The 27,139-nt window shown below is 43.2% G+C and overlaps 2 protein-coding genes across 2 annotated transcripts; one reads left to right on the top strand and one right to left on the bottom strand.

Moving 5' to 3' along the window:
- Positions 1-1,670: 1,670 nt before the first annotated feature.
- On the top strand, positions 1,671-9,467 carry LOC118234717 (Golgi reassembly-stacking protein 1-like). The gene is made up of 9 exons (XM_035431499.1): positions 1,671-2,228; positions 3,224-3,304; positions 3,736-3,939; positions 4,427-4,513; positions 4,663-4,793; positions 5,120-5,261; positions 5,596-5,725; positions 6,023-6,163; positions 6,251-9,467. The coding sequence occupies exons 1-9, from the start codon at positions 2,166-2,168 to the stop codon at positions 7,162-7,164; spliced, it is 1,893 nt and encodes a 630-aa protein (XP_035287390.1). The 5' UTR covers positions 1,671-2,165; the 3' UTR covers positions 7,165-9,467.
- An 875-nt stretch (positions 9,468-10,342) lies between these two features.
- LOC118234716 (WD repeat-containing protein 48-like) lies at positions 10,343-26,903 on the bottom strand. Its single transcript, XM_035431498.1, has 19 exons — positions 26,793-26,903; positions 24,733-24,873; positions 23,941-24,019; positions 23,683-23,765; positions 23,015-23,144; positions 22,488-22,576; positions 21,665-21,766; positions 20,882-21,106; positions 19,921-19,995; positions 19,426-19,528; positions 18,250-18,347; positions 18,048-18,155; positions 17,395-17,491; positions 16,957-17,052; positions 16,342-16,447; positions 14,041-14,128; positions 13,278-13,354; positions 12,523-12,715; positions 10,343-12,240 (listed from the first exon to the last, which is right to left on the bottom strand). Exons 1-19 carry the CDS (start codon positions 26,838-26,840, stop codon positions 12,145-12,147), a joined length of 2,034 nt encoding a protein of 677 aa, XP_035287389.1. The 5' UTR covers positions 26,841-26,903; the 3' UTR covers positions 10,343-12,144.
- Positions 26,904-27,139: the final 236 nt, after the last annotated feature.

Genomic DNA, 27,139 nt, shown 5'->3' on the forward strand with positions numbered 1-27,139 from the left:
TGAGGATTAAGTTTTGTTTCAGTTTGAGTGGTAGGCTATGCTATACAGAGAAGTCAATATTCCATTATGCTTAAATTCAGTACATGCTTGGCTTATAAATGTTACACTGGTGTACAACTTCAAGACTGCAAGCCCCATCTTTGCCATCACCCCCATCTATCTTTTAAATATGAAGTACCATGCAGAGATCAATTTTGCCACAATGGTTGATTGTGGGCTTATAAAATCCTCTGGTGCCAGGCAGTGTACACCATTGTCTTGAACTGTTACATGACAATGACACTGCTGGCCTGCTGTATTCAGACATGCAAATGTAGGCATGAGTCAGCCTAATTAGCGACCCCTATTGTTTTTCTCTTCTCCTCCTCCCCCACAAACTCATGCAATTTGGTAGGCATGTCTGGTTTATTGCTGATTTATTATGCATGACATCCATACACACACCCGTTATTACGCATATCCTGTTTCACATACGTGCTCCAAATTTCTTAGACACGTCTATCTCCTCATTCTGAACAATTAATGACATGGATTTTCCACCGTTTTGAATTTCTTGGGAAAACAAATGATTTAACTTCTGGCGCAATCAGCTGCCTTTTTCTGGGTTAACATTCACTTGGGTTTGGGTTTCACAGCAGCCTGGATTCAGTTTTTTTTGGAAATATTTTAAATTTGTTCAGCCTTTATCAACTATTACCGAACACAGGAAGATGTAACACAATACCAGTACTTGTATTTATTTTGTAACGTAGCCTAATACGTTATAGTTGTCACTAGAGGGCAGTAGACGGATGCGTACGTGGGACGAAAAAAATGAACTTATAATCACTAGAGGGCAGCAGACGAACGCGTACATGGGACGAAATAATTAAAGGAATTCAAAAATAGACATGCATACGCTATGGACCTATGCAGTTCTGCGCTATGGGCTCAGTGTGATTTTCATTAATATACCCAGATGAAACCAAACCAAAATGGGTTTTTGTTGTAATAACTATGATCTTTGGGAAATATATTTATGAAATGCAACATTTGAAATATGCTCACAAACATCCTTTTATTCCTTTACATATCACATAGGCTACGGACAAACTATATCCTACAATCCAGAGCTATTTCAGATGTTCGTCTCACTTTACACATAACCTCAGAACAAACTTTCTCAAACTAAAACAAACTCAGTAGCCATACGAAGCCAGTGTTGTTTTCCAGCCAGGAACAGCCAAATGCAACCAGCTGCTCTGTCAATGACACGGTATACTAGTAATAATATTACTACAACTACTAAAAGTAGTATTTTTCTCATCGCACACAATCAAACAACTTTAGTATTATGTTAAGTTTTTTTTTTTTTTAACCTCGATTCAAAATCACAAGCTCAGCGAAAACGTGTCTTGTGTTAAGCGTTAATTTCATTTTAATGTGACACTCATGAAATGTACCAAGCAACTAGTAAAAATCAGGCGTTTTTTATTTTATTAAATTTTTTGTGGTTAGCAATGTGCATCAACATGTAATCAGTGTTTGTTGACCCAGCTGGTCGCTTCCCTGTGGTATCTTTAGTTAGTTCAGGCCGTGGACTGTACCATAGAGGACTCAACGCCACAGAATAACGCTCAACGCTCACGGTTACATAATCCAATTCCAGACGTGTTAATCAAACACCGCTAAAACGCGGACAAAGAGTACAGGTGAAAAGATGTAACGCTAGGCTATGGTCGTCATACGTAGCCTACATAATAGGACAGCAGTTAACGTATTTAATAGAAACGTAGGCTTAAGCTATGGTGTTAAAGGCAAGAAGAATATGAAGCGTATAAATGATCCAAAACAATCTTGTCCAGTTTTGGAATTCTGTGTCAGTAAAATTTCCGTCTGTGGCTTCCACTGTTTAGTTTAAAGTTACATTTATTCACCAAGAAAAGTATAGGATAGGGAAATTAATTTTGGAATAATTTATTATCAGCTCGAGTAAAGCGTGAGGTTCCACCCCCTTGTCAGATGCAACAATGTTCTCGCGAGTTCGGTATTCGATTACTGGAGTCTATTTGTGTTGGAAGCTGGGACAATATGACCACGGAGTCATAATTCATTCTTCATTATTTCTTAATTTAATTTCATTTTACCTGGCTAAATAATTGAATAACTCGCTACTCCAAGAAGCCATGGGTTTAACGCAGAGCTCCGATGCACCATCAGAAGGAACAGACGGATATCACGTTCACGGGGTAACTCTGATTTGCAACTTGGCTACAGACTGCGAGTATGTGTACAGTACATGGTGTTCTCCTATGTAGGGTACAGTTTCCGCGATCAGCCAAGGCCTGTCCGCTCATAATCGGTCGATGAAGGCGTACTCGTGGCTAGACATTGTTTACATAAATTCAGAAATTAATGAATGAATCAGGATCGTACGATAGTTGTGAATTTAACGTCAGCTAGCGAGTTGAGCAGTGCATGTCGTCGAATCTGATAGCCTATCTGGCCAGCTGCTGCTCCTAGATTTTGCGGGACTGCAGCCAGTCAGGTATCGCAGAGCAAGACATTTACTCACGTTAAGTTAATGCATGCAAGCAAACTAATGAGTGCATGCTTCTTATTTTTGTTCATTTAGCTAGCTTGGGGTGTGACACTAAATTACCATGTGCAACACAATATATAGATATTTTATTGCATTTACTGAGAGCGAGTATTTTATTTATTTAGGTCAATAGGTTGCTGGCGTAGGTTATTTTGTGTGCTTCTCTGACATTCTATACTAGCTTCATGACAGCTAGCTTGATGGCTAACTGGAAACAATAGGTTTATTTATTAGGATTAGCTGGCTCTCTTCTTGTAAATGTCACGCTAGCTAAAACATTCATTACGTGTTTTGGAACTGAACTGTGAAATTAGTAGTTAGCTAGTGATAGACGACTTTGCTTGTTCGTTATTATTTATTCTTAAGCACCATTGACACCAGATGGCCAGCGGAATTCCCTCTATATCCGGGTTCCTCCTCCAGAGATTTCTTGCCACCGGGGAGTTTTTTTCCCCTCGTATCTGTTTTAGTGCTTTGTTTCCCACCTTGATGAATTTTGGGGGGTTCAGGCTTGGGCGTGCATAATGTTCTATATTTCTTGTTTCTGTACATAGTAGATGTGTAGAGTTTTTGTCATAGTAGATGTGTAAAGGGCGCTATGGGAAAACAACTGAATTAAACTGATTAACTGTCTTTTGACAGGTTCAAGAGAATTCTCCTGCAGAAAAGGCCGGTTTGGAACCCTTTTTTGATTTCATCATATCAATCGGAAATTACAAGCTGGTATGAAAAATTATATGAGTAATGTATAATTTCAATTTGGAAATTGTGTTGTGGAAACAGGTGAAAAATGTCAATGAGAAAATTGTGTTGTGTAATCCTTATCCCTTGGTATTGCATTACAACAAGACCAGAAAAGTTTGCTCAGTCACTTAATGCCCAGATCCTTTTAGAGCCAGCTTAACTATTAAAGTAGTACCAGTGTTGACAGGATAGTGAAATCCTTTGGCTGAAATCCATATTTCTCCTTCATTTAGTGTTCCGTGCAGGACCACTGCACTGGAGAGTGGGCAGTTTGGTGGGCATCAGCAATGGCAGACTTCACTGATCTGTGGTCCTGATGGATCTAATGCCAGTCTGAATGTGCTGGCATTTAAAAAAAAAAACTTTTAAGGAACATTGTTCTAATATATTGCTTGTTAAACCCAACGCAGTACAGGGACAATGACACGCTGAAGGACCAGCTCCAAGCGAACAGAGAGAAGCCAGTAAAGATGGAGGTCTACAGCACCAAAGCCATGAGTGTTCGTGAGCTGGAGGTGGTGCCTAGTAACATGTGGGGTGGACAGGGTCTGCTGGGGGCCAGCGTCAGGTTCTGCAGCTTCCAGGGAGCCAATGAAAATGTCTGGCATGTCTTGGTGAGTCACAGTTCCACAGAACGATCTGCTTCACTATTAGCTATTAGCTTAATAATTCAATTAGTTTGTGCTTGGCCCTCAGTGATTAAACTGACTATTTTAATTGATCTTCTACTGAATATAACTCATGAAAAGTAAGAGATATCCAGAATCCACATCAACTTTCTGTGCATTATTTGGAATTTCATCTATAGTTTAACATCAGATTTAAGAATTGCTATTCGCAAGGGCTGCTTACGTTACTAAACATACATCATTACGCGTAGTTAGTGTAAGTGATTTCCTTAACCCATGCAAAATGCATTGTGTGCATAAAAGATGTGCATTGAATTATAATATTTCCTGTGCAAGGTTCAGTAGCTTGTCCAATTGTACAACAGCTCCACATGACACAACTGCATTCAATTTATGCAGGAGGGCTTTCATGTTCCACAGTCTTGTACTGTAGACTCAATATATTTCCTTCTTCCTTGTCCTTCCTGCTCAGGATGTGGATCCTAATTCTCCTGCTGCAATCGCAGGACTGCAAGCACACATCGATTTCATTGTTGGAGCTGACCAGGTTTTACACGACGTAAGAATAAAGCTATTATTATTAATGATTTAATAATAATACAAAAATTTACATTTTAGATCATAACAATTAGTCACCAGCCTCAGTCAATGTTGAACATGCGGCTACACCCAAATGGTTTTATTACTGGTTTTGTTCCCCACCCGCAGTCGGAGGACTTCTTCTCCCTGATAGAGTCCTATGAGGGAAAGGCCCTGAAGCTGTTGGTGTATAACACAGAGACGGACCAGTGCAGAGATGTGGTGGTCACACCCAATGGAGCCTGGGGAGGAGAGGGCAGGTAAGACCACGCCCACTATCATGCTCAGTCTAATAACCAATGTTATGGACAACCCGGATTCTTTCACTTTTGGGATGCAAGCCTATATAGCCTGTTGTTCCTGCAAATTTTTCAGTGGAAAACATTTTTCCTACTAAAATACTTCAAATACAGTTGAAAACATAAATAATTTCAAACATTCCCAATAAGTGATCTATTTGGGAGGGTATTTGATAATCGATTATGCACCCTGATATTAAGTACCTACGCAGATAAACAAAACCAAGATATACAAACCCCACATGTCCCAAGAGCTGCAAGAAAAGCTGTTTTTGCCCTATGTTCAGTTTAGGGTGTGGAATAGGATATGGGTACTTGCATCGCATTCCAGTTCGGCCAGTCACCCCAAAGGAGAGCACAGCTTCGACACCTTCTCCTCTCCCTGAAGAAAACCCGACCCCAGAATTACCTACTAATGGATATACTGAGGTATGAGACAATTATATTATGGTATAATTTTACTGTCAACACTTTTAATGTTAACAAGGAGCCAGGGTACAATTAAGTTAATTACAGATAGCACATTTATTAGATGCACAAATTAGTGGTTAGTTGGCAAAAGGAAGTCAAATTTATATACATGTTTTGAAAGGCTAACCAGGCACCTCTAAACAATCTTATGTCCTCTTGTTTTTGGCTGAATTAGTGTTGTTCACACAACCTGTAGCCACAGATGTTCTGTTTTTCAAGATGGCAGCCTGAAAGTGGAGTTGGGTGCACTAGGGCCCACAAGGGCACGTGATTTCTCATCTCCCCGCCCCAGGTCTCCCTGATTGCAGCCTCAGGCCAAATTGAGAAGGCTGAAATGGCCTTGGAACATGACCTAATCACCCATCCCGAACCACTCCTGGACTGCTCCCTGCCACCCCCCATCCAAAGGGTCATGGATCCAGGTAGGATTCCGGGAACCCCTTTTACAGCTCTATGGAGCTTGCTTGCATGTTACTCATGGCACGAAACAAGAGTGGGGCAGAGGTTTGAATTCGACAAGGCTATTGGTCAAAACATTGACTGGCAAAAGCCCACTGACATCATTAGGTACCTTTCAAACAGAAACCAAAATGTGTCACTTTTATAATGAACAATCCTTTGTATTTTCCATCTAATTTGTAAGTCAAAGAGTCAGCTGACTGAATCTCTTCGCCTTGTGTGTGGCCTTTTTTGAGGGAGCTGTTGCGCCTGATTTTCAGGTTTCTCTGAGCTCTCAGAAGGCCCCGTCACTGAGCTCTCTGAGGTGCCAGACCGGCTGGACCTGTCCATCTCATCCATCGACATGACCAGAACGTCTCTGCTCATTGAGGACGGGGGCAGTGATGACATCTCGGGTGTAGGTAAGTCCAGACCGGTACAGGAGCTGGGGTTGATGGAAGGAATTTTCGGTGCACTGACGTTACTTCCTTGTTTCTCCCCTTGAATAGAAGAGCTAGGGGAGAGTGAACTGCCTTCATCACTGCAGGAGAACCTAATAGATCTGGAGGGTCAGGAAGCAAGTACCGAGCAAGAAGTGGACTCCACTCCATTGTCTGCCGAACCTGCCGAACCCTCCCCTGAGGCCATAAATTCATCCCTGCCAGCGGACTCATCCTTCCCACCGGATGACTTTCCAGTGTCAGTCGACCCCTCTTCTCTAGTGCCCGACTTGTTGTCTACACCTGCTGACTCTGCCTCCCAGCCGGCTGACCCCGCTCCCCTTTCAGTTGAGTCTTCCTCTCCACCTGCTGATGACTCCGCCCTGCCTTTTGACTTCTCCTATCCGCCTGATGATTCTTCCCTGCTCGCTGACTCCTCCTCCCTGCCCACTGAGACCTCTGCCCTGCCCGCTGACTCCTCCCCCCTGCCTGCTGAGTCCTCCGACCTGCTCGCTGACTCCTCCTCCCTGCCCACTGAGTCATCTGACCTGCTCGCTGACTCCTCCCCCCTGCTTGCTGACTCCTCCCTGCCCACTGAGTCCTCTGACCTGCTCGCTGACTCCTCCCACCTGCTCGCTGACTCCTCCCCCCTGCTCACTGACTCCTCCCTGCCCACTGACCTGCTCGCTGATTCCTCCTTCCTGCCAGCAGACCCCTCCCCCGTGCCCACTGACAACCCTTCATCCATGCCCGCTGAATCCTCCTCTATGGCCGCCGACTCCTCTTCCCTGCTTACAGACCCCACCCTGCCCACTGACAGCTCCTCTCTGCCTGTTGACATCTCCTCCGTAAGCATCATCGCTGATGTCACAGACGAGCAGCTGCCCGGCCAGTCAGTGGACTCTGCTGCAGCTGAACCAGGTACTCTGCAGACTCAGGATGCAGAGATCAGTGAGCAAGCTGCTGACTCCATTCCAGAGTAGCAGAGCCTCTGGTCACCGCCAAATGGAAGTCGCCAACTGAAGGTCAACACTCAACCAATGGGAATCATTGTATCAGCCACAGAAGAGCCAATAGAAGATGTCGCACTAGTGGAAATTCTGTAGACAAATCCGCCACTTCCAAATTTGTTCAAATGGACCCCATGACATTAGATTTACAGAAGATCTACAAGGAGGATGAGTTACAGTTTGCACCTAGGGCATTAATCTTGTCTTGAAAAAGGCTCAGAGAAATGCTTTGTCACAGATTTGCAAAGAATCTGTTCAACATGAACACTGAGGTCATACTGTGAATGCAGTTGCTCAAAAAAGGGCTTGCACATTTTCTTACGGTTTGTAATTCTCAACACTTAATTTTATACAACACTAATACAACTGGCAAGCAGGTTCTGAAGGCAGACCTCTTCACAGTTTAATGTATACTCATTAATCTGTTGTTCCTCAGGCAAACTAATTGCATAGGGATATAATCAGTGTATGGATTTTATTAGGTTCACTTCAGGTCTACAGTACATCTTTATACCAGGATATATGACATCGCTGCACTTGTTACGTATCAAGTATTTTCAAAAGGGAAAAAAATGGCAGATGCTCAATATTAGATAGCATTTTTTCCAAAGACATTGAATTTCTGTCTTCTAAATAAATCTCAGGTGGTTTAACTGCATATTTCGTTCTACAGAGGACCTAGCCAATGTGTGTACTGAAGTGTGGATAAAATTAATTTCCACATCAATGGTCCTTTTTGGAGAATAAGCAAAGTAACAATTTTGTAGAAAGCTCAATTTACAAGCTTAGTCCAGGTTTTTTTCGTATGAAAAAAGACTGGCGTCTAAAAAGTTTAATTACTTTAATTGAAAAAATGTATCTTTTTTTCCTTTATTCTAAATTGAATTACAGTACCTTTCACCAACAAGGCAAAACAGTTAAAAATGCCAACACTAAATTATACCGATTCTGGTGGTACGTCTTTGTTGAAGTTTACAGTACCTGTAATATATTTGATCAATGCATTCTTTGGTAAGGGGGTGGAATTGTAATGAATTTAATTACAATTTTTTTTACACTTTTTAAATAATAGTTAGGAAGGTACGTGTATAGAGCATTTAATTCGTTTTATGGTAATGATTGATATTGTGACGCATGTTCACATCAGCTATGAAATGTCCGTTATGATCAGAAATTAGTATTTCAACTGGGAAATGTAAATATGTACGTTAAATGGCCATTGAAGACAGTCAGTGACTATCTGAAACACTATGCTTCACAGTAAGTGAGTAAATATCGAAGGTTGGCCTTAATGATATTAGCTGGCAAAGCTGGTGTCATTTAAATGCGCAAAAGCACAGATAGATAGTACCTGTCAACAGTAAACTGTTGAGGGAGGAATCTTAACTGCCAACAGGGGGGCTGTCAGTCAGAATTATGAATATGATTTTAGTCAGGATTATGAATATGATTTCAGTCAGGATTATGAATTTTACAACCAGGCCTGCTTTCAGTTCATAGTTTCAGGCATTTAGTTCAGCATTTTGGTATGCAAGTGATTATAATGTAGGACTACATGAGTGATTTTACAAATTGTATCGAATGGTAAGAAATAGCCCAGCATGAATTCAACTGAATGTTTAAAATGCCATGTAGTGTTTCCTGTTTCAGCTCAGCAGTGTATGTAAAACGACCTCAGTTTTTTCTTCAACAGGGATGAATGCAATCTACATGCTTGTGAGTTCTGTCATTTCACTTGTTTTACATATTTATGAACAAATGTGTCATTCAAATCAAGCCATTAACATTATGTAAACTTGGGATCTATGCAATAAGTATATTATAATCAGGGATTCTTTTTTGGCAACAAGTTGCAATTCATAGACAAAAAACATTTCGCTTATACGAAGCATGTGTGATTTAGAGCATTAATATTTACTAAAAGTAAGCAGTGTCCTGCATTAATTAGAATTTTAACAAGAATTTAATCTCTAGATAAGCTTGTCTCTAATGTGTATATGCTTTAGGGGTACTTTTAAATTCAGTTTGTTATAGAACATTTTAGTGTACTCAAGCTGGGTTGTAGGTTTTCCGTACAGATTAATATTTTTTCAGATGTAGTAGGAGATGAGTGTATCGGCCGTGGTTTGGGAGTGAGAGCAAACACATTTGTAAGTTTCATAAATGACAAGTGCATTTTGTATGCTGCCATGGACTACAGGGTGGAGTACAGCATTTTATGGAATATTCATCACAAAACACTGGAACCTGAAATTAATTCTGAATAAAGAAAGAAATGCAGAAAACACAACTTCTTTGTGTCCCCTTCAAGAGACTGAATAGATCACATGCAACTTGAGTGCAACTCAAATGGATTCCAACATTTATATCAACTTCAGAGTTCAGACATGATCATTAATCAAAATCAGATTAGCCGTGCCTTTCGCTGCCTTTTAACTGGCTATCAAGCAGTGCTGGAGAGTAGTTTAACTACAAGTAGTTAAACTAGTAGTTTAATTACATTTTGCTGAAATTTTATGGGAGTTGAAGTACATTCAAATTTGTCTAGTGGCTATAGCCATAAATTTGTCATTTTGAGGTGTAATTAATTACAGGTACTACCAACTACTTTTGGCCCTACAATATAAAAAAAACCCCTTTGCCAAAATACCAGCTCCTCTCTCTCTTTTCCCTCTTATCCTGATAAGAAGCACTCCACTCCAACTGCCACACCTTGCTGGTTCTCCCCATATGCTCACCACACGCATTGTCTGGGTAACATGATATGGATAACTTTTAAAATATTTTTTATGCAAAGTAGTTTGAACTAATTTTTAAAAAAGTAATTCCACAAGCTACATTACTCTTTAGGGTATCTTGGCTGTAGTACAACTACTTTCAGTGTGAAGCAATCAGGGTTTTCTACAACTCCGCTTTCAGAGTAGTTTCCAACACTGCTATCAAGCTTCATCTCAACTATAACAAAGTAATCATAAACTGCTTTCAGTTTGTGCTACAGCTGGTTAATTATGTTGCACTTGATGTACGAGAAGCCATTAAGAAGATACTTGGCACTTTCTTTTTGATATGCATGTCCACATTTCACCTGCTAAATATCCAGTAAATATATCCGATTACCCGTCCCTCTGCATAATATTAAGTTCTAGCAGCATTTACAATTGAGAGAATAATTTATTCAGTTATTTTACATCGGTCAATTTATTAAGCAGTTATTAAACCAAAATATACTACATATAGTTACAACCAACAGGGAGGTGATGTATATTACAAGGGCTGTTTAGGATATGGTGTCTGTGTATTCCCCATCAAGTTTTACTTCATTTACAGCTTGTACAACAACTAAGCTTCCTTTAAAAGTTTGTTTTTGGGCCAAATTAAAGAGTAAGATGAAATATAATACAGTTGCCAGGATCTACAAACAGTGCTTATAAATCCTGATAAACTGAACCCCAAGATTCTCTGAGGCTCTAAAATACTGTACAGATTTTTAAACGTAGTCACCTGTATGACAAACGTACCAAATGATTTACACTACGGTATTTCAATCGTTCCTTTTCAAAAAATAAAATGTGGATTTCCAGGAACAGACTTGCCTTCTGCTGAACTAGCCTGTAACACTGCACATTCAAACGCCATAGTCATTCTATTGCATGACAATCCACAGATCACAGCTGAAGTTGTTTTGCATATGAACTTTAAAAATGGGACAGAGCTACAATGCGATGGTTGGTTTAGTTGATAATTGGCAGTTTCTTCCTTAGAGGATTCACTGCACACAGAACTTTCTAGAGTTTCCGAGGGCTGGCACCAATGAACTAAATAGGTCAGTGGCTGGCACTCCTGTGTGTAAAGGAAATGATCTGCCATGCTAAGATTAAGAGAAATGCACCATTTCCACAAACTTATTGTAAAACATTTACCCAGTTATTATTCCTTTAAAAAAAGGGACTACAAAAAAAAGACCATGCTGAAGGTAAATAACTTAAATGCAAATTCAACAAATGGCCTACAAAGTGGTGCTGTTCATATAATTTACAAAAAGAATGCGAACGAAAACCACACCCGTCTACCACAAGATGACCACAGCTTAGGCGAGGAAGATCTGCCGGGGTTTAAAGAAATATCTCCCAAGTAAAAAAAAAAAAAAGATAAGCTCTCTGAATTTTACAATCTACATATTTCCAGTGCTTTTGCACAATAAGAACATTGCCTAGACGCCTTTATGATCAACAGCCAACCAAGTGAATCGTAAGCGTATGTGTCAGGTTATAGAATATCCTTACAAAATGTACTTGACCGAAAATGTGTTCCACTGTCTCAATGTCCACACTCTCCTCATAGTGTTTACAAGCACCGAAATAGAAAATATGGCGGTAATGTGTCCCTGGACATGGGGCTCGTTTCTGGAATGTACCAATGTACGGGGGGTGATGGGGAGAAATGCAGCACGTGCAGATTTACCTTTCAAGTCACTAAATGAACATCGATGCATACGAACACCCGACATGCCATATAGCAAAATGGCACCGTCCCCCCAAACCCCCCCCCCCCCCCCACCAAGAAACAATAACAGTGAAGGTAAAAGGTCTTAAATTAGAAGTGTAAAGGAGAAGAAGTGGGACACAAAGGGTCAGTGGCCTTGGATGCTGCGTCTGATTGATTCCACCCGCTGTGCGCGGCTTGGGACTGCCCTCTCCTCGTGTTCCTCTCGCCGGCGACGGGGCCCAACACTCCGGGGCCCAACGCTCCGGGGCCGCGGGTCGCGCCGGCTCTCCGGGACAGTGTGCAGGTTGGGGTGCTCCTGCAGGCAGGAGGAGGAGCAGCTAAACGCAGGGTATCGGTGGGCCCTCTACGCCACTACGCCGGATCGATGAGGTCTGAAGTCCAGGCAGGAGTCGGGGGGGGGGGGATGACACGGGCGAGGCGGCGAGACTCCCGCCCCCCCCCGGGGGCTCACGTGGACTTCTGTCTGTAGTGCAGAGTGAGGTCTCCCCCGCTCTTCCAGATGAAGTGCTTCACCGTCCGCAGGTCCATGTTGGGATCCAGGACCTGTGGGGCACCAGAGGACACAGGTTCATACTGGCACCCTGGAGCCATGATCAGACACTTTGGACATGACCAACAGTTATGGACTTAGCAAAAGATGAAAACCTTTCCTATTAACTGTGCGTGTGGGCATGTGCATTTGTTATTTGCCATTCTGTACACACCCTGTTTGTATCTTGCCATGACTGTATTTTCCTACACAGTACATGACAAGAAGAGAGCACAGAGCCAACAGGGGAGGGCAGATCTACATTATTTTGCAACAGTAAAAATGCTAAGACTGGCCTGGTCCTGACACAGCAGCTCGATCTTCTCCTCGGCCAACACGGCCACCTCCTCCTCCTTCTCCTGCTCCCCTGGCTTCTCATTGGCCGTGGAGCTGGTGGTCTGCGACTCGTTGTCCAGGTTGATGATCTTCTCGTAGACGTGCTCCATCACCTTGCGGACCTGCAGCATGTCACTGGCCGAGAGGCGGTCCCTGGGAAAGCCAATCAGAGCCCCTTTACATGCTATTCACAATTATCACCTGACTTCAGTGATGTTGCCATGGGTGACAGATTCTTTCATTCTTTTTATCTGACAGGGAGGGACGATGCAATTTAAAAGTTACAGTTCAATGGTCAGTTGAGCATAGACTAACTTTGAAGGCACTTTGAAAGGAAAGGAGTGAATAGGAAAACTGCAAAATAAAGCTGCTTCTTCTGCAGCCAACTCATAGTCAACTGACTCAGAAACGCAGACCGCTCAGACTGAAAAGCTCAAGAAAATAAAACTGTGTGGGATTATGCCACATTTCCAGAGTGCATATCTACTGCACAAAGAACAAGCACATGCGTGTCTTCAGTGAGTAGTATGTAAATTGTGTGTGTCTGAAACGGCAACTCGGCACATATTGTGGGACCACTGCCGACAAGTAAAAGTTCACTCACTGGGTTCACTCAATAATGAAATCATTCATGTCCAACTTTGACAAAAATTTCTCACTGAAATATGAAATTCCGTTGAGGATGATGAATACTCCAGTTCTACGGGACACTTACTTCTTTAGTGTTTTTGCTCCGGAAGACGAGTGAGGCTGGAGGTAGAATGGGATTTTGTTAAATTTAGGCATGTTTTTCTGAAAGGAAGAAGAAGGAGGAAGAATAAAATTAATATGTAAAATAACTGGAATTTTGAAAATTACATGTGCATATTTATCATTTTTTACCTACAATGGAATCTCTTCAACTACAGTGAGCTCCATAATGTTTAGGACAAAGCCATCTTCTCTAGATTCGGCTCTGTACTCTTGTACACAATAAAATTTGTATCAAACAATTTGCATGTGGTTAAAGTGCAGTTTCTCAGCTTTTATTAAAAGGTATTTCATACACTTTGGTTTCACATAGTCCCCATTGATGCTATAGTCACATAGTTCCCATTTCAAGCTGCCACAATGCTTGGAACAAATGGGTTCACGGGTGTCTCTGAATAGTCAGGTGTGTTCAATTACTTCAGCAGTGTAGGTATAACAGAGCTTTCAGTATCTAGTCTTAACACTAGTCTTTTATTTGCCTTTAGAGTCTGGTAGATGCCTTTGTCAACATGAGGACCAGAGCTGTGAAGCAATAATGAGTCTGAGATTATTTAGCCACTGATTTCACAACTTTAAATTCCTCGTTTTCAGTGACCACCAAACTCATTTAACTTTCTGTGAGTAATATTTCCATCACAAAGGAATAAGGCCTAAGGGACAAAGTGCACAGCTTTTAGATGGAGTCGAACCACAGGTGGGGGAAAGAGGACAAAATGAAGAACGCTCACATCCACAGTGATGTCGATCACCCACTGAGGAACCGTCTCATTGAGCAGCATGGACTCTGTCTCTCCACCAGAGTCCCGGCACAGCAACCTGTGGAGGGCGGAGTGGTTAGAGAGCATGTTAGGGCTGTCTGTATCACAAAGAGCATGTTAGGGCTGTCTGTATCACAGAGAGCATGTTAGGGCTGTCTGTATCACAGAGAGCGTGTTAGGGCTGTCTGTATCACAGAGAGCATGTTAGGGCTTTATCACAGAGAGCATGTTAGGGCTGTCTGTATCACAGAGAGCGTGTTAGGGCTGTCTGTATCACAGAGAGCGTGTTAGGGCTGTCTGTATCACAGAGAGCATGTTAGGGCTGTTTGTATCACAGAGAGCCTGTTAGGGCTGTCTGTATCACAGAGAGCGTGTTAGGGCTGTCTGTATCACAGAGAGCATGTTAGGGCTGTCTGTATCACAGAGAGCGTGTTAGGGCTGTCTGTATCACAGAGAGCATGTTAGGGCTGTCTGTATCACAGAGAGCATGTTAGGGCTGGTTGTACCACAGAGAGCATGTTAGGGCTGTCTGTATCACAGAGAGCATGTTAGGGCTGTTTGTATCACAGAGAGCCTGTTAGGGCTGTCTGTATCACAGAGAGCGTGTTAGGGCTGTCTGTATCACAGAGAGCATGTTAGGGCTGTTTGTATCACAGAGAGCCTGTTAGGGCTGTTTGTATCACAGAGAGCATGTTAGGGCTGTCTGTATCACAGAGAGCATGTTAGGGCTGTCTGTATCACAGAGAGCATGTTAGGGCTGTCTGTATCACAGAGAGCGTGTTAGGGCTGTCTGTATCACAGAGAGCATGTTAGGGCTGTCTGTATCACAGAGAGCATGTTAGGGCTGGTTGTACCACAGAGAGCATGTTAGGGCTGTCTGTATCACAGAGAGCATGTTAGGGCTGTTTGTATCACAGAGAGCCTGTTAGGGCTGTCTGTATCACAGAGAGCGTGTTAGGGCTGTCTGTATCACAGAGAGCATGTTAGGGCTGTTTGTATCACAGAGAGCATGTTAGGGCTGTCTGTATCACAGAGAGCATGTTAGGGCTGTCTGTATCACAGAGAGCGTGTTAGGGCTGTCTGTATCACAGAGAGCGTGTTAGGGCTGTCTGTATCACAGAGAGCGTGTTAGGGCTGGTTGTACCACAGAGAGCCTGTTAGGGCTGTTTGTATCACAGAGAGCCTGTTAGGGCTGTCTGTATCACAGAGAGCGTGTTAGGGCTGGTTGTACCACAGAGAGCCTGTTAGGGCTTTATCACAGAGAGCCTGTTAGGGCTGTCTGTATCACAGAGAGCATGTTAGGGCTGTCTGTATCACAGAGAGCGTGTTAGGGCTGTCTGTATCACAGAGAGCATGTTAGGGCTGGTTGTACCACAGAGAGCATGTTAGGGCTGTCTGTATCACAGAGAGCCTGTTAGGGCTGTCTGTATCACAGAGAGCATGTTAGGGCTGGTTGTACCACAGAGAGCATGTTAGGGCTGTCTGTATCACAGAGAGCATGTTAGGGCTGTTTGTATCACAGAGAGCATGTTAGGGCTGTCTGTATCACAGAGAGCGTGTTAGGGCTGTCTGTATCACAGAGAGCGTGTTAGGGCTTTATCACAGAGAGCGTGTTAGGGCTGTCTGTATCACAGAGAGCGTGTTAGGGCTGGTTGTACCACAGAGAGCATGTTAGGGCTGTCTGTATCACAGAGAGCATGTTAGGGCTGTCTGTATCACAGAGAGCATGTTAGGGCTGGTTGTACCACAGAGAGCATGTTAGGGCTGTCTGTATCACAGAGAGCATGTTAGGGCTGTCTGTATCACAGAGAGCATGTTAGGGCTGTCTGTATCACAGAGAGCATGTTAGGGCTGTCTGTATCACAGAGAGCGTGTTAGGGCTGGTTGTACCACAGAGAGCATGTTAGGGCTTTATCACAGAGAGCCTGTTAGGGCTGTCTGTATCACAGAGAGCCTGTTAGGGCTGTCTGTATCACAGAGAGCATGTTAGGGCTGTTTGTATCACAGAGAGCATGTTAGGGCTGTCTGTATCACAGAGAGCCTGTTAGGGCTGTCTGTATCACAGAGAGCATGTTAGGGCTGTTTGTATCACAGAGAGCATGTTAGGGCTGTCTGTATCACAGAGAGCCTGTTAGGGCTGTCTGTATCACAGAGAGCATGTTAGGGCTTTATCACAGAGAGCATGTTAGGGCTGTCTGTATCACAGAGAGCATGTTAGGGCTGTCTGTATCACAGAGAGTTGTGAGTGATGTAGACTGCAACATGGCCTACCTAAACAGTGTCCTCCCTCCCGCCTCTCCAAAAATGACGGGGGTGTGCGGGGGCACCTGGAAATAACCGTTCCCCTTCTGAATCCTGTTCTCCTGGTCTCCGTTCACTGGGGAGAACAACAGCAACAACACAGATGTAGAATCCAAATAGTCACACATTTGTCACACTCCAAGTAAAAACAGTAGACAGCAGACAAACAACCTCCTTCAGACAGACGTGCTGGCTTTAGCTAAAGGAATTTGGATGCAAACGTAGGGGCAAGCAAGATGCGCTGAGGATTTCATTTAGCATGGTCTGTCCACAAGTGCCAGTGCAGACTTTACCATTTAAACCAGGATTTAAGAAGCCTTTTCCAATTCTGCCTCAGAATTCAAACATCAAATATATTTAAGTTGCCTTTCATTGCAACCAATTTTCAAAAACCATCCTCTGATATGCTTTTACTTCGCTTGATCTAGCCACAAATAACAACACTGCATCACAGAAGTACCAGCATTTCATCACACTTAACTGATTCTAAATGCTTCCGTAAAAAGTGAAAATAGGGGGTTTAAAGTTGATTTCTGTGTGTTTTTTCTGTGAGTCCCTACAGGAAACAGAGGCAAAAGCCTTTACCGTGGTTGACCTCGTTCTCCTCTTCATCCAAAGGGTTGATGTGTGTCCTGGGCCAGTACTCCAGCAAAGCCTGGAGCAGTAGGCCTCCCAGGTTCACTGTCCAGAAAGAAAACCTCACAGGTGAGACTGGTGAGATTCCACCCCTCCCATATACTCACACGCACACACACACACACACATGCACCAACACTCACAGACGCACAGGCACAGACACAAACATACCACACACATGCGTGCAAGCATGGTTAAAGCACTCAGAAGTAAGACTACATGTCTTAATTTGCAGTTTGTCACTGCTGTTGTGCACTTGAGACAGATGGGAAGACTGGAGTAGATTGCTTCGGCAATGTTAGAGTGGATGTGGATGCACACGCCATGAGCAATAAATAAATAACCTGGACCTCCCACCGATCTGTGGGAGGAGAGGTAAGGACGTACACTTTGGGTCCGACCCATCTGGACTGCTGAACCCAGCATCTTTGGCCGATACCCAGGCAGCAAAACAGTCGCTCTCATCCAAAGTGATTGTCAGCATCTGTCAAAAGAGGAAACGTTTTTTTTTTTTTTTTTTTTTAAACCCATTGCTAGCTTTTTTCTCTCAACTCGAAAGTCATCTGCTGTAAAACAACGCTGCATCCAATCGCGCGTAACCTGGTGCCCCCATGACAACTGTAAATATGTGCGTTGGCAGCCATGCGCCTAACCTTCGCCAAAGACATGGCCTGTCCCTGATTATACTGCTCATCCAAATGGATGACCATGCAGCTTGCGGTTGTTCATTTGGCTTGGGAACATCTGCATAACTAATCAAGCGCACCTGGGCCTTTGAAAACCAGAAAATCCTTTTCTCAGAAAGAACAGGTTTGCCTTCATTTCAAGACAAGAACACATAAGTGAGCTTTGGCAGCATTAACAGTTTTACCCCATACCTCATTCGGTGTAGGAGGAATTGATAACAAAGGGATCGCATTTTTAGACACAGGCACATTCCACATAGTCTCACGTGTTTAAGGAGTTTATATTCAGAAACAGCACGCCACTGACGAAAAATTCACTCCAGGGGGTTAGCAGTAGCCATTTGTGAAACTTACCCCAGTTTTCAGATCTACAGAGAACCAGTTTGGCACATAGACCATCTTGAAGCGCTTTTTTATCTCTTCGTCAAACTCCACCTTCCCCAGGTCTTCGCCTCTGCACGCCTGAAAACCAGCAAAATGGCGGTTTGTGAGACGCTGGCAGCAGTAACACTAGCCATGAAAATACACTGTAGAGGGGAAAGAAAACAGCACTCACCTTCAGCACGTCCCAGTACGCCACATTCTTGTTTGTATCTTTGGTAAGAATGTGTCTCTTGTCGTTCAGAATGTGGCACTGGATTATGCTGGCTCCCCCTGCAGGACAAATGCATGGACAGCACGTAAAGAAGTGCCGTTGGAAGGATGCCCTTAACATTTGATCTGTTTTGTTTACCTGTCCTTTTATCTGACAGTAATCACACATCTGAAGATTAAAGCTGAACTCTGTGCACCTCTGAAAGACCAATGCACAAGTTCCATTCTAAGGGCTGAACATCATGACAACTTGCATCAAAAGTATGGTTTCTAAAATGTGGCATTTTATACATTCCTACCTGGCATGTATTACTCTCTTCACTGTTTTTGAGTAGTTAGTTATATAGGTGCCATGCATCAAAATACGATAAGAGTACACAGAGTATAATATGACAAATGTAAAATGTGAACATCGACATGAACATGGTAACTGTACGTATCTCATTTGTGTATTTGAGGAACACACAGAATGCAACTTATACAAGGGTGAAAACTGAAGGTGTTTACAGAGGACATGGCTTCTCAATGCCATCATACCATAGTGGCAACGTTGAAGCTTGTGTTTATTTCATTGTATATGTTTCAGAAGAAAACTGCAAGTTTGCATCCTTTGTTTTCTTAGTATTTAAGCAGAAGCTACTTTATGCAGCTTTGGTCTGCCCAGGGCCTTACCCCTACTCTCCTTTCAGAAGAAAACAGTGCGTGTGTGTGTGTATATGAGCGTGTGCGAGCGTTTATGTGGATGTGTGTCTGTTGTACAGTTCCCGATTCTGGCACCACTCAACATTAACCCTTTGTAGAGTAGGGGTTTTTCTCAATGTCTGTACTCGTCTGTTCTTGCTGTCCATGCTGAGTGTTAATGGCATTACCGCTTCTCCCGTTTGTTTGGCTCCCAATTCACACCCATTCATTTTTGGAATCTCGCCAAAAAGAATAGCATTAAAGCACAAACTAACTACGGAGGATAATAGATTGACAAAAGAGAGTTCTGAAGTCAAAGGACCCCTGTAGTTAAAGAGCGCCAGAAATGGTCTTCTCAGCACAGCTGGATGAAGTGGCCAGCACATGCCGGAATGCGGAGCGGTGGGAAGGGCGCGCCACAGCGGCGGTATCGGAAGCACGCTCAGAAGCACGCTACCTTTAATCACGTGTTCGGGCTGTGAGCACAGGGGGGTCACGGGCGCGCTGTTGTCGTTGTCATAATCACCCGATGACCGGAAATTGTGAATGCCCTTCAGGGACTGCAAGAAATCACAATGGGAAAAGCTCTTAACGAAACAGTTAAAGTAACCTGAGACTCCCATCCAATCCATGTGCAATGCTGAAACAGCACAGAATTACACTCAAAAATACCCATGCTAGTTACTACTACTAGTGCTATTATTGGCAGTGTTACTACACGTGGTTTTATTATTTTATTGCTGCTACTAAATGTAGCTAACATTTTGTGATCATCTTGTTAAAAACATTACAATGATGACAATAAAATGAAATCTCCAGGAGTCTGAAGTAAGACAGGCTCACCCTCATGTGAATCAGCACAATACCGTGTGGGAGCAGACCATAGACTGCAGCTCTGCTCACATCGCGAGCGATCGTCCCCCTAGTGGCCGCAGGGTGGCTTTGCACTTACCCACTTGTTAACAGAGGATTTGGTGGTGGAGACCCAGATGGCCGGGGGAGGGTCAGCTGATCTGTCTAGCTCCATCTGCACAGAGGAGGCAGAGGTGGTTAAGAATGTACAAGCATCTGAATTATGTCTACACCCACCCACAACATGTATGCATAACTGATGCATACAGTGGACACAAATCATAGCAAAACTAGATAAATGGTTCTAAAGGGAAAAAAACAGCTTTACAGTGCTTTACAAAAATGTAAACAAGAAAGAGAGAGATTAAATAACTGAGGCCAGTTCAGGCAGACAGACTAAACTGCTTCAGATTTAGTCCAGATCGGGTACGCACACTTTAGTGATCCAGATTAAAACTAAACCAGGCACACAAACTTTAGTGATCCAGATTAAAACTAAACCAGGCACACAAACTTTAGTGATCCAGATTAAAACTAAACCAGGCACACACACTTCAGTGATCCAGATTAAAACTAAACCAGGCACACAAACTTTAGTCATCCAGATTAAAACTAAACCAGGCACACAAACTTTATTGATCCAGATTAAAACTAAACCAGGCACACACACTTTAGTGATCCAGATTAAAACTAAACCAGGCACACACACTTTAGTGATCCAGATTAAAACTAAACCAGGCACACACACTTTAGTGATCCAGATTAAAACTAAACCAGGCACACACACTTTAGTGATCCAGATTAAAACTAAACCAGGCACACACACTTTAGTGATCCAGATTAAAAATAAACCAGGCACACACACTTTAGTGATCCAGATTAAAACTAAACCAGGCACACACACTTTAGTGATCCAGATTAAAACTAAACCAGGCACACACACTTTAGTGATCCAGATTAAAACTAAACCAGGCACACACACTTCAGTGATCCAGATTAAAACTAAACCAGGCACACACACGTTACCGATCCAGTCTGAGGGTACGTGAGGGCGTCCTGACCTTGAGGACAGGGGCCTTCTCCTCGCAGATGAGCACGCGGATGTCGGGGCTGCGCAGGTCGGTGCAGTAGATCTTGCGGTCGCGGCCGCCGGAGTAGACGTGTGTGAAGGCCTCGTTGGCCTGCAGGGCCCACACGCCCTCGTCGTGGACGCGGTACGTGGCGATGCACCGCTGCTGGCCCAGGGACCACAGGCGGATCGTCCCGTCTGAGCTGCCCGACAGGCACTGCGCCGCCGCCAACAGAACACGGGTCAGTACAGCCCGCCACGGTCACGGCTGCCCCTCTGCGGCCTAACTCACCCCCCCCCCACCTCTTTACTGCCACGGCTAAGAACACATCCCTACTGTTCAGAACATCAATCACAAACTCTGCATATTGAAATGTGGAGGGACTCAAAACATATTTTTACAAACACACCACACTGCCCGGAGAACACTGAAACTAACAAGTATTATTCTTTAAACTGAGAATTCAAGTCTCCATGAATTTTTAAAATACCAGCTTTCATTGGAAGTACACAAAATTATTAAAAATAATATTAAAAGTAGGAAACGGATGATATTGCCCAAATCAAAATTAACCTCCAGGATATGTTAAGATCGCATCTAGAGATCAAGATAGAGTAGAATCTTGGATATGACCTTTTCCACACATGATATTCTTTAAGGCAGCCAATGACAACCAGTATCCACCACACAAGCGCAACAGTGAAAACTTCCTTGGCGGGAATGGCGAGTCCAGTAAGTTTCTGACCGCGGGCCTCCTACTCTGGCCAGCCTTACCTGTGTGCCATCCCTGTTTAATAATAACGATTTGACATTGTCCGTGTGTCCTTTCAGCTTCATTAGTTTTGCACAGGTCCGAGGGTCCCAGACTCTCAGCACCTATTACAGAACAAAGAGACCGAATGACAGATGTGGACAATGCGAAATTCAAGAGACCAGACTCTCCCAGCTCCAGGGTAAGTCTCCGGTTGGCCAAAAGGCAAACAAACCACCAACGGAAGTGGCCAATCGGAGACTAATCCTGGGTGAATCGGATCCTCAATTTCTCTGTCCTACCCCACCCGACTAGGAATCGTATTTGTCATGTTGGGAAAGGACAGAGAAAACGTGCCTGTAACCTGCAGACAGAAAAAGCACTGCGACAGAACTCACTGTCACACGGCGGGAACCTAATGAAACACCTCAGCCTAACACCCCAAAAATATTCCATAAAGAATACTGAATTAAAACGACACCAGACTGATAAATCTTCCGGGAAGTCAAAGGATAAATTTAAACATGACACCAGCTAGCAACATGCAGAAATGACATTGAGGATATTACCATTAGTCACCAATGCTGCACAGTCTGTTCCCTGAAAGCCGGAGGTTCAGGGAAAAGAACATATAAACACAAAGCCGACCGTGCCGCCCACACTTCACAACGCGCGCGGCAAGACAGGTCTCATTGTGTGCTTCCGAGAAAATTCAGGTCCAATTTTAACTGCTTAAAAACACACCACAATGAATAAGCGTCTACCAGGCCTATGGTGCCCCCTGCTGATTCCTTGGCTTAACTAGTTTCCTGACTTTTCCATTGGAACGTTCAAGGCGCAACAAACCTTTTCTGTGGACCCAGACACAATTACTGTTCCCATTTGATTCATAGCCAGGCTGTAGATGGAATCCTTGTTCCCACTCAGCGAGGAAGCTGTCGGGACAGTGCAGGGGGTCAAAGGTCAGAAGTCAATTACAGCACAGAGACGGAGGCTGAGAATTGGCACACACAGCCTATGTTTCTGCTTTGCAAAAGATTCTGCCCACATGCAGGACCAACAGGCATGACTAGCCGACCACAGCTCATTGCATGTTAACATCGTACACAACAACCTGAGACAAATAAGACACCTCACCCCATCCATGGAAGGAGACGAGTGTTTGTGCTTTAATGCTAGCAAAGGAGAGGAATGTACCCCTTGAAACTCATTACCATACAGGCTGTTACATACTTTGCTGTTTGACAAACCAAGTAGGCCCACTTGTATAAATTAAGCTGTCCTTCCAGTATGTCATGATGTAAAGCTGTAGGCCACAGGTTTTGATTATGCATAGCCCTGCACTGGTAAAAATCCAATAGGTTTGGGCTTACTGGTGACTGTGTTGTTCGAGGCCGTCAGTGCCGTTAATGTATTTACATCCCATAGGAAGATCTGTCTGTCCAGCCCAGCTGAGGCCACCAGCTCCTTGTCTTTTGCATATGCCAGGGCTTTCACATAGTCCTGTACAGCATCACAAGACAAAGTGTCAATTCAAAGGAACCCCTAGATGACACTTTCAATCCAAAATATGCCACAATTTCCAATAACACAAAATAACAAATTTTATTTGGAAATATTACCTAAGAGTTATGAGACAAATGGTCTACATTGTGCAAATCCCATTTCTTCGGACCTGATGTTATCATAATCTTTATTCCATACTCCTCAAACTCCTCAAAAAACCATTTAGCACAAACTAATAGAACAACCAATGATTGGAGTTAAACAAGCCCCATTACCAATCATTGGTCATGTAACGGGTTTTGTGAGTGCGAAAAGGTTTTGCATGTGCCAAAGGTCTCAATAAATCAGACCCTTAGCAGGAACGACTAAAATGATCAGATAAGATGTTTACCTGTTGTGGTCTTGGCACATACAAACAAAACCTTCCACTCGGGTATTACTTGGGTATATTACCGGTGACCTCAGGGCATATTTGTCCCCACACCAATTCACGGAATGAAAGGGCATCGGGAATTCCAGAGCAGTCTCTCTATACCTTGTGCGTTCGCAGCGTAGACATGCAGAATCCCTTGTGTGCATTCCAGACTTTCACAGTGGTATCTGATGAGGCAGATATCACTAAAACACAAAATACTAAACATCAGCTTCTCATACGTGTAATGTAGGGGAGTACATAGCATCCCTTTCAAAATCAATCATATACATCCAAACAGACATGGGGGATGCTTGAGTACCTCTAAGACTTTTCAAGAAAAAACTGTCTCAAATGGTTCATAATGAGTATTGAACTCACATGTCTTTCCATTGCAACACAGCACAATGTCGTTGGCCCAGTCCGTGTGGTGTTCCATTGATGCTATGTATGGATCTTGCTGCAATAGACACAGGGCATGTTACCATCCACATAATCCAATGCTTTCAAGATTAAATAAATGGACATCAGAAATCATTATACTGATTAAAAAAATGTTTTCCAGAACTTGACATTTGATGGTGTAAAAATATATATTTCATATAATTACTAAAATAAATCCCAGCATTGCAACTTTTTATTCAATCCTTCTTTAACCAGGCAGGTTTACTGAGTACATATGTAGTCCTTTACAACAGTGTCCTGGCCAAGAGGGTGAAGGTAGGCTAATCTCTGCAGAACATCTACATTTAGCCTTTTATAAATGATTAATTCTGAAAGCATATGTTAGTAAGAAACACATATTTATCAATCAGGCTATCTGCAGTATACCACAGCTTATTTAAATGAATATAACAAATTGATTATGTCATGATAAATACATGGACATAATATAGTGCAACTTGTATAAAACAATATAGCACAATTAAATACAACCTAACCCACTGAGTGGCTGGTTATATGTAGCATAGCACAACTGTTATGGAACTGGGCTCGCAATACAGAGGCTGTTGGTCTGATTCCCAGGTGAGGGACATTGCTGCTGTAGCTTTGAGCCAGGTGCTTAACCCAAACCGCTTCACAAAATATCCAGCAGAACAAATGCACTAATAATGTATTCGGTGCAAGCAACTTCTGCTAAATGCCAAAAATGTAAAGGGTGAAGGCATGTACCCTGTGCTGGTTGACGCTCCATATCCGGATGATGGAGTCTCTCCCTGCGGTAAAGAGCCGGTTCAGGGCAGGGTCCAGCTGCAGGGCATTCACCCCGTTCCGATTGTACTTCTCCACCTCGTCCCGTATGACGTACGACACCTGCAGAAAGTGAAAATCCAGCACCGCTTTCATTTGATATATCTGCTAACAAGGAGTCCTGGTGAACTCAAAAAATTTAAAAATAAAAAAAAAATCCAAGGAGACCTTGCCAAGTCGTAGCAGAGTGAGCAATCACACGTCACATACGCCGCCGGGGATCTGAACCAGTGACCTGGTCTATTCCCCCTCCTGGTCTATTACCCTGACCCCTCTTTTTAACGCTGACAAGCACTAGCTTTTATCATCTGTGACATTCAAAGAGTCTGTACAGGAAGTGCCAGCAGAGACCGGGGGCGGCACAAGAAAGGCAGATAGCAGCATCAGTCATAGCTAATAATAAACATGAGATGGAAACCGCGCAGAGGTAGGCTAATTAATATGCAAAACACACGGCTTAATATTTGACCATGGAACAAAATGGCCACCAGTTATCACTGTCCATTGAAAACATTGTTGTAGTTAAATGAAGACATGCCATTGCATAATTCTGAAATTAAAAACGCCTAACATCACAAGGCTTTCAGTGGACTAGACTTTAAGCTGAGCCCACAGTAGAAATCTGTAAAGCATCAATTCACTGCAAGAGTATGCAGACTTGAATGCTCCAGAGAATTTCATGCTAAAGACATTTCAGCCATTAAAACTACTGGTCCTTCATTAACAGACAAATTATTACTACAATCGATCTACACTTATTTTCAAATTCAACAAAACGCATAACATTTTAAAACAATTTCCGCGTTTTCATCCATATGGAATTGGTAGTCGCTAAGTGTACTACTGTCCCCTGGCACCTGTGCCGGAGCAATTTTAATTTAAGCACCGTGCAGTCTTTCAATGATGCACAGCGATTCAAAAGCGCCTCTCTCCTTGATAATAATAGCCAATGCACCGACCCTACCCCTACCCCTGCATCCCGCAGTTATAGGACATTTTAAACAATGTGTTCTCTAAACATAGTCATTTAAGCCAAAATCATCTTCACTGAAACACAAAATGGGATAGAATTATATCATTAATACGCTCACTTAACACACTTCTAATTGAGCTTTACTGCATTAAGTGTGGTCAGCGTACGCATTCTGAAACAGCTGACTAGTTGGTTAGCTGCCTAATAGCTAGTTAGTCAGCAGTATAAAGCTCGCTAGCAGCTAGCTAACTAGTCAGCAAAATGAAGCACGCTAACAGCTAGCCAACAGCTGACTAGTTGGTTAGCTCGCTAACAGCTAGCTAATCAGGAGTATAAAGCTCGCTAGCAGCTAGCTAACTAGTCAGCAGTGAAGCACTATAACAGTTAGCCAACTAGTCAGCAATAAAGCTCGCTAACAGATAGCTAACTAGTCCGCAGAATAAAGTTTCTTAACAGCTAGTGTAGCTATTGCTAACCACTAAGTCTTGCTAGCACCTACAGAGCCGGACAGTACAAATCTCACTACCTGTCATCAAGCTAACTAGTCAGCACATTAAGCTGGTTAGCAGCTAGCTAACTACTGTCAATAGATAATGCGTTCATGACAGAAATCTCAAACAATGGGGTGGACCTAGGTACTCGCTGTTTTACAACCACAAGCACTTCCTTAACACTTTTTAGCTAAGGCATGCTGGTGGCATAACTGAAATGCTAGCAACGTACCAGTATGTATTAGCTAGCTAGCCTATGAGACAAGCTAGCCGACTAACTGATCTTCCTTGCTTTCTAGCAGCATGCTAACGTAACGTACAGCATTAGCTAATGCTAGCTTGCATTTAGGGTGAGGAGGGAACAGGACATGCCCCCTTTGAAGCACACGGGGAATTTCTGGGGAGTTCTTTCAGCTAAGCCTACATGTAATAAACATTCCAACAGAGCGTTGGTGTGGGACGAAAGTCGTTCACGTTTCACTTTAGACGCCACAATATTGCAAAGAAAGCTAATTTACCTGGACTTTCCTCCGCCCAGCGGCATTCTGCCTGTGATGAGCCGCCATCTTACATGTTGACAGCCTGACGTGACTTCCACCGAGGAATGAAGGCAAACTTCCGGGGAAGAAAGCGTCCCTTCAACGTTCACATGGAGTGCCACAGTCCTGGTAGGAAATGCGCAAAATTATTTTGGAACCTAAGTAACAAAAGTAATTTACCAAAAAGTGCATCTAGTGTTAAATATCCATTAAAAATTCCATACGTGGCCACCCAAAGGCATCGAATTCTGTCTAATTCCTTCATTAATTTCCCCAAGACTTAATAGATTTTCGCAAGATATGTACCTATCCCAGTAGCCAATATT

The sequence above is a fragment of the Anguilla anguilla genome, chromosome 8, assembly GCF_013347855.1.
Source record: "Anguilla anguilla isolate fAngAng1 chromosome 8, fAngAng1.pri, whole genome shotgun sequence".
NCBI classification, from domain to species: Eukaryota; Metazoa; Chordata; class Actinopteri; order Anguilliformes; family Anguillidae; genus Anguilla; species Anguilla anguilla.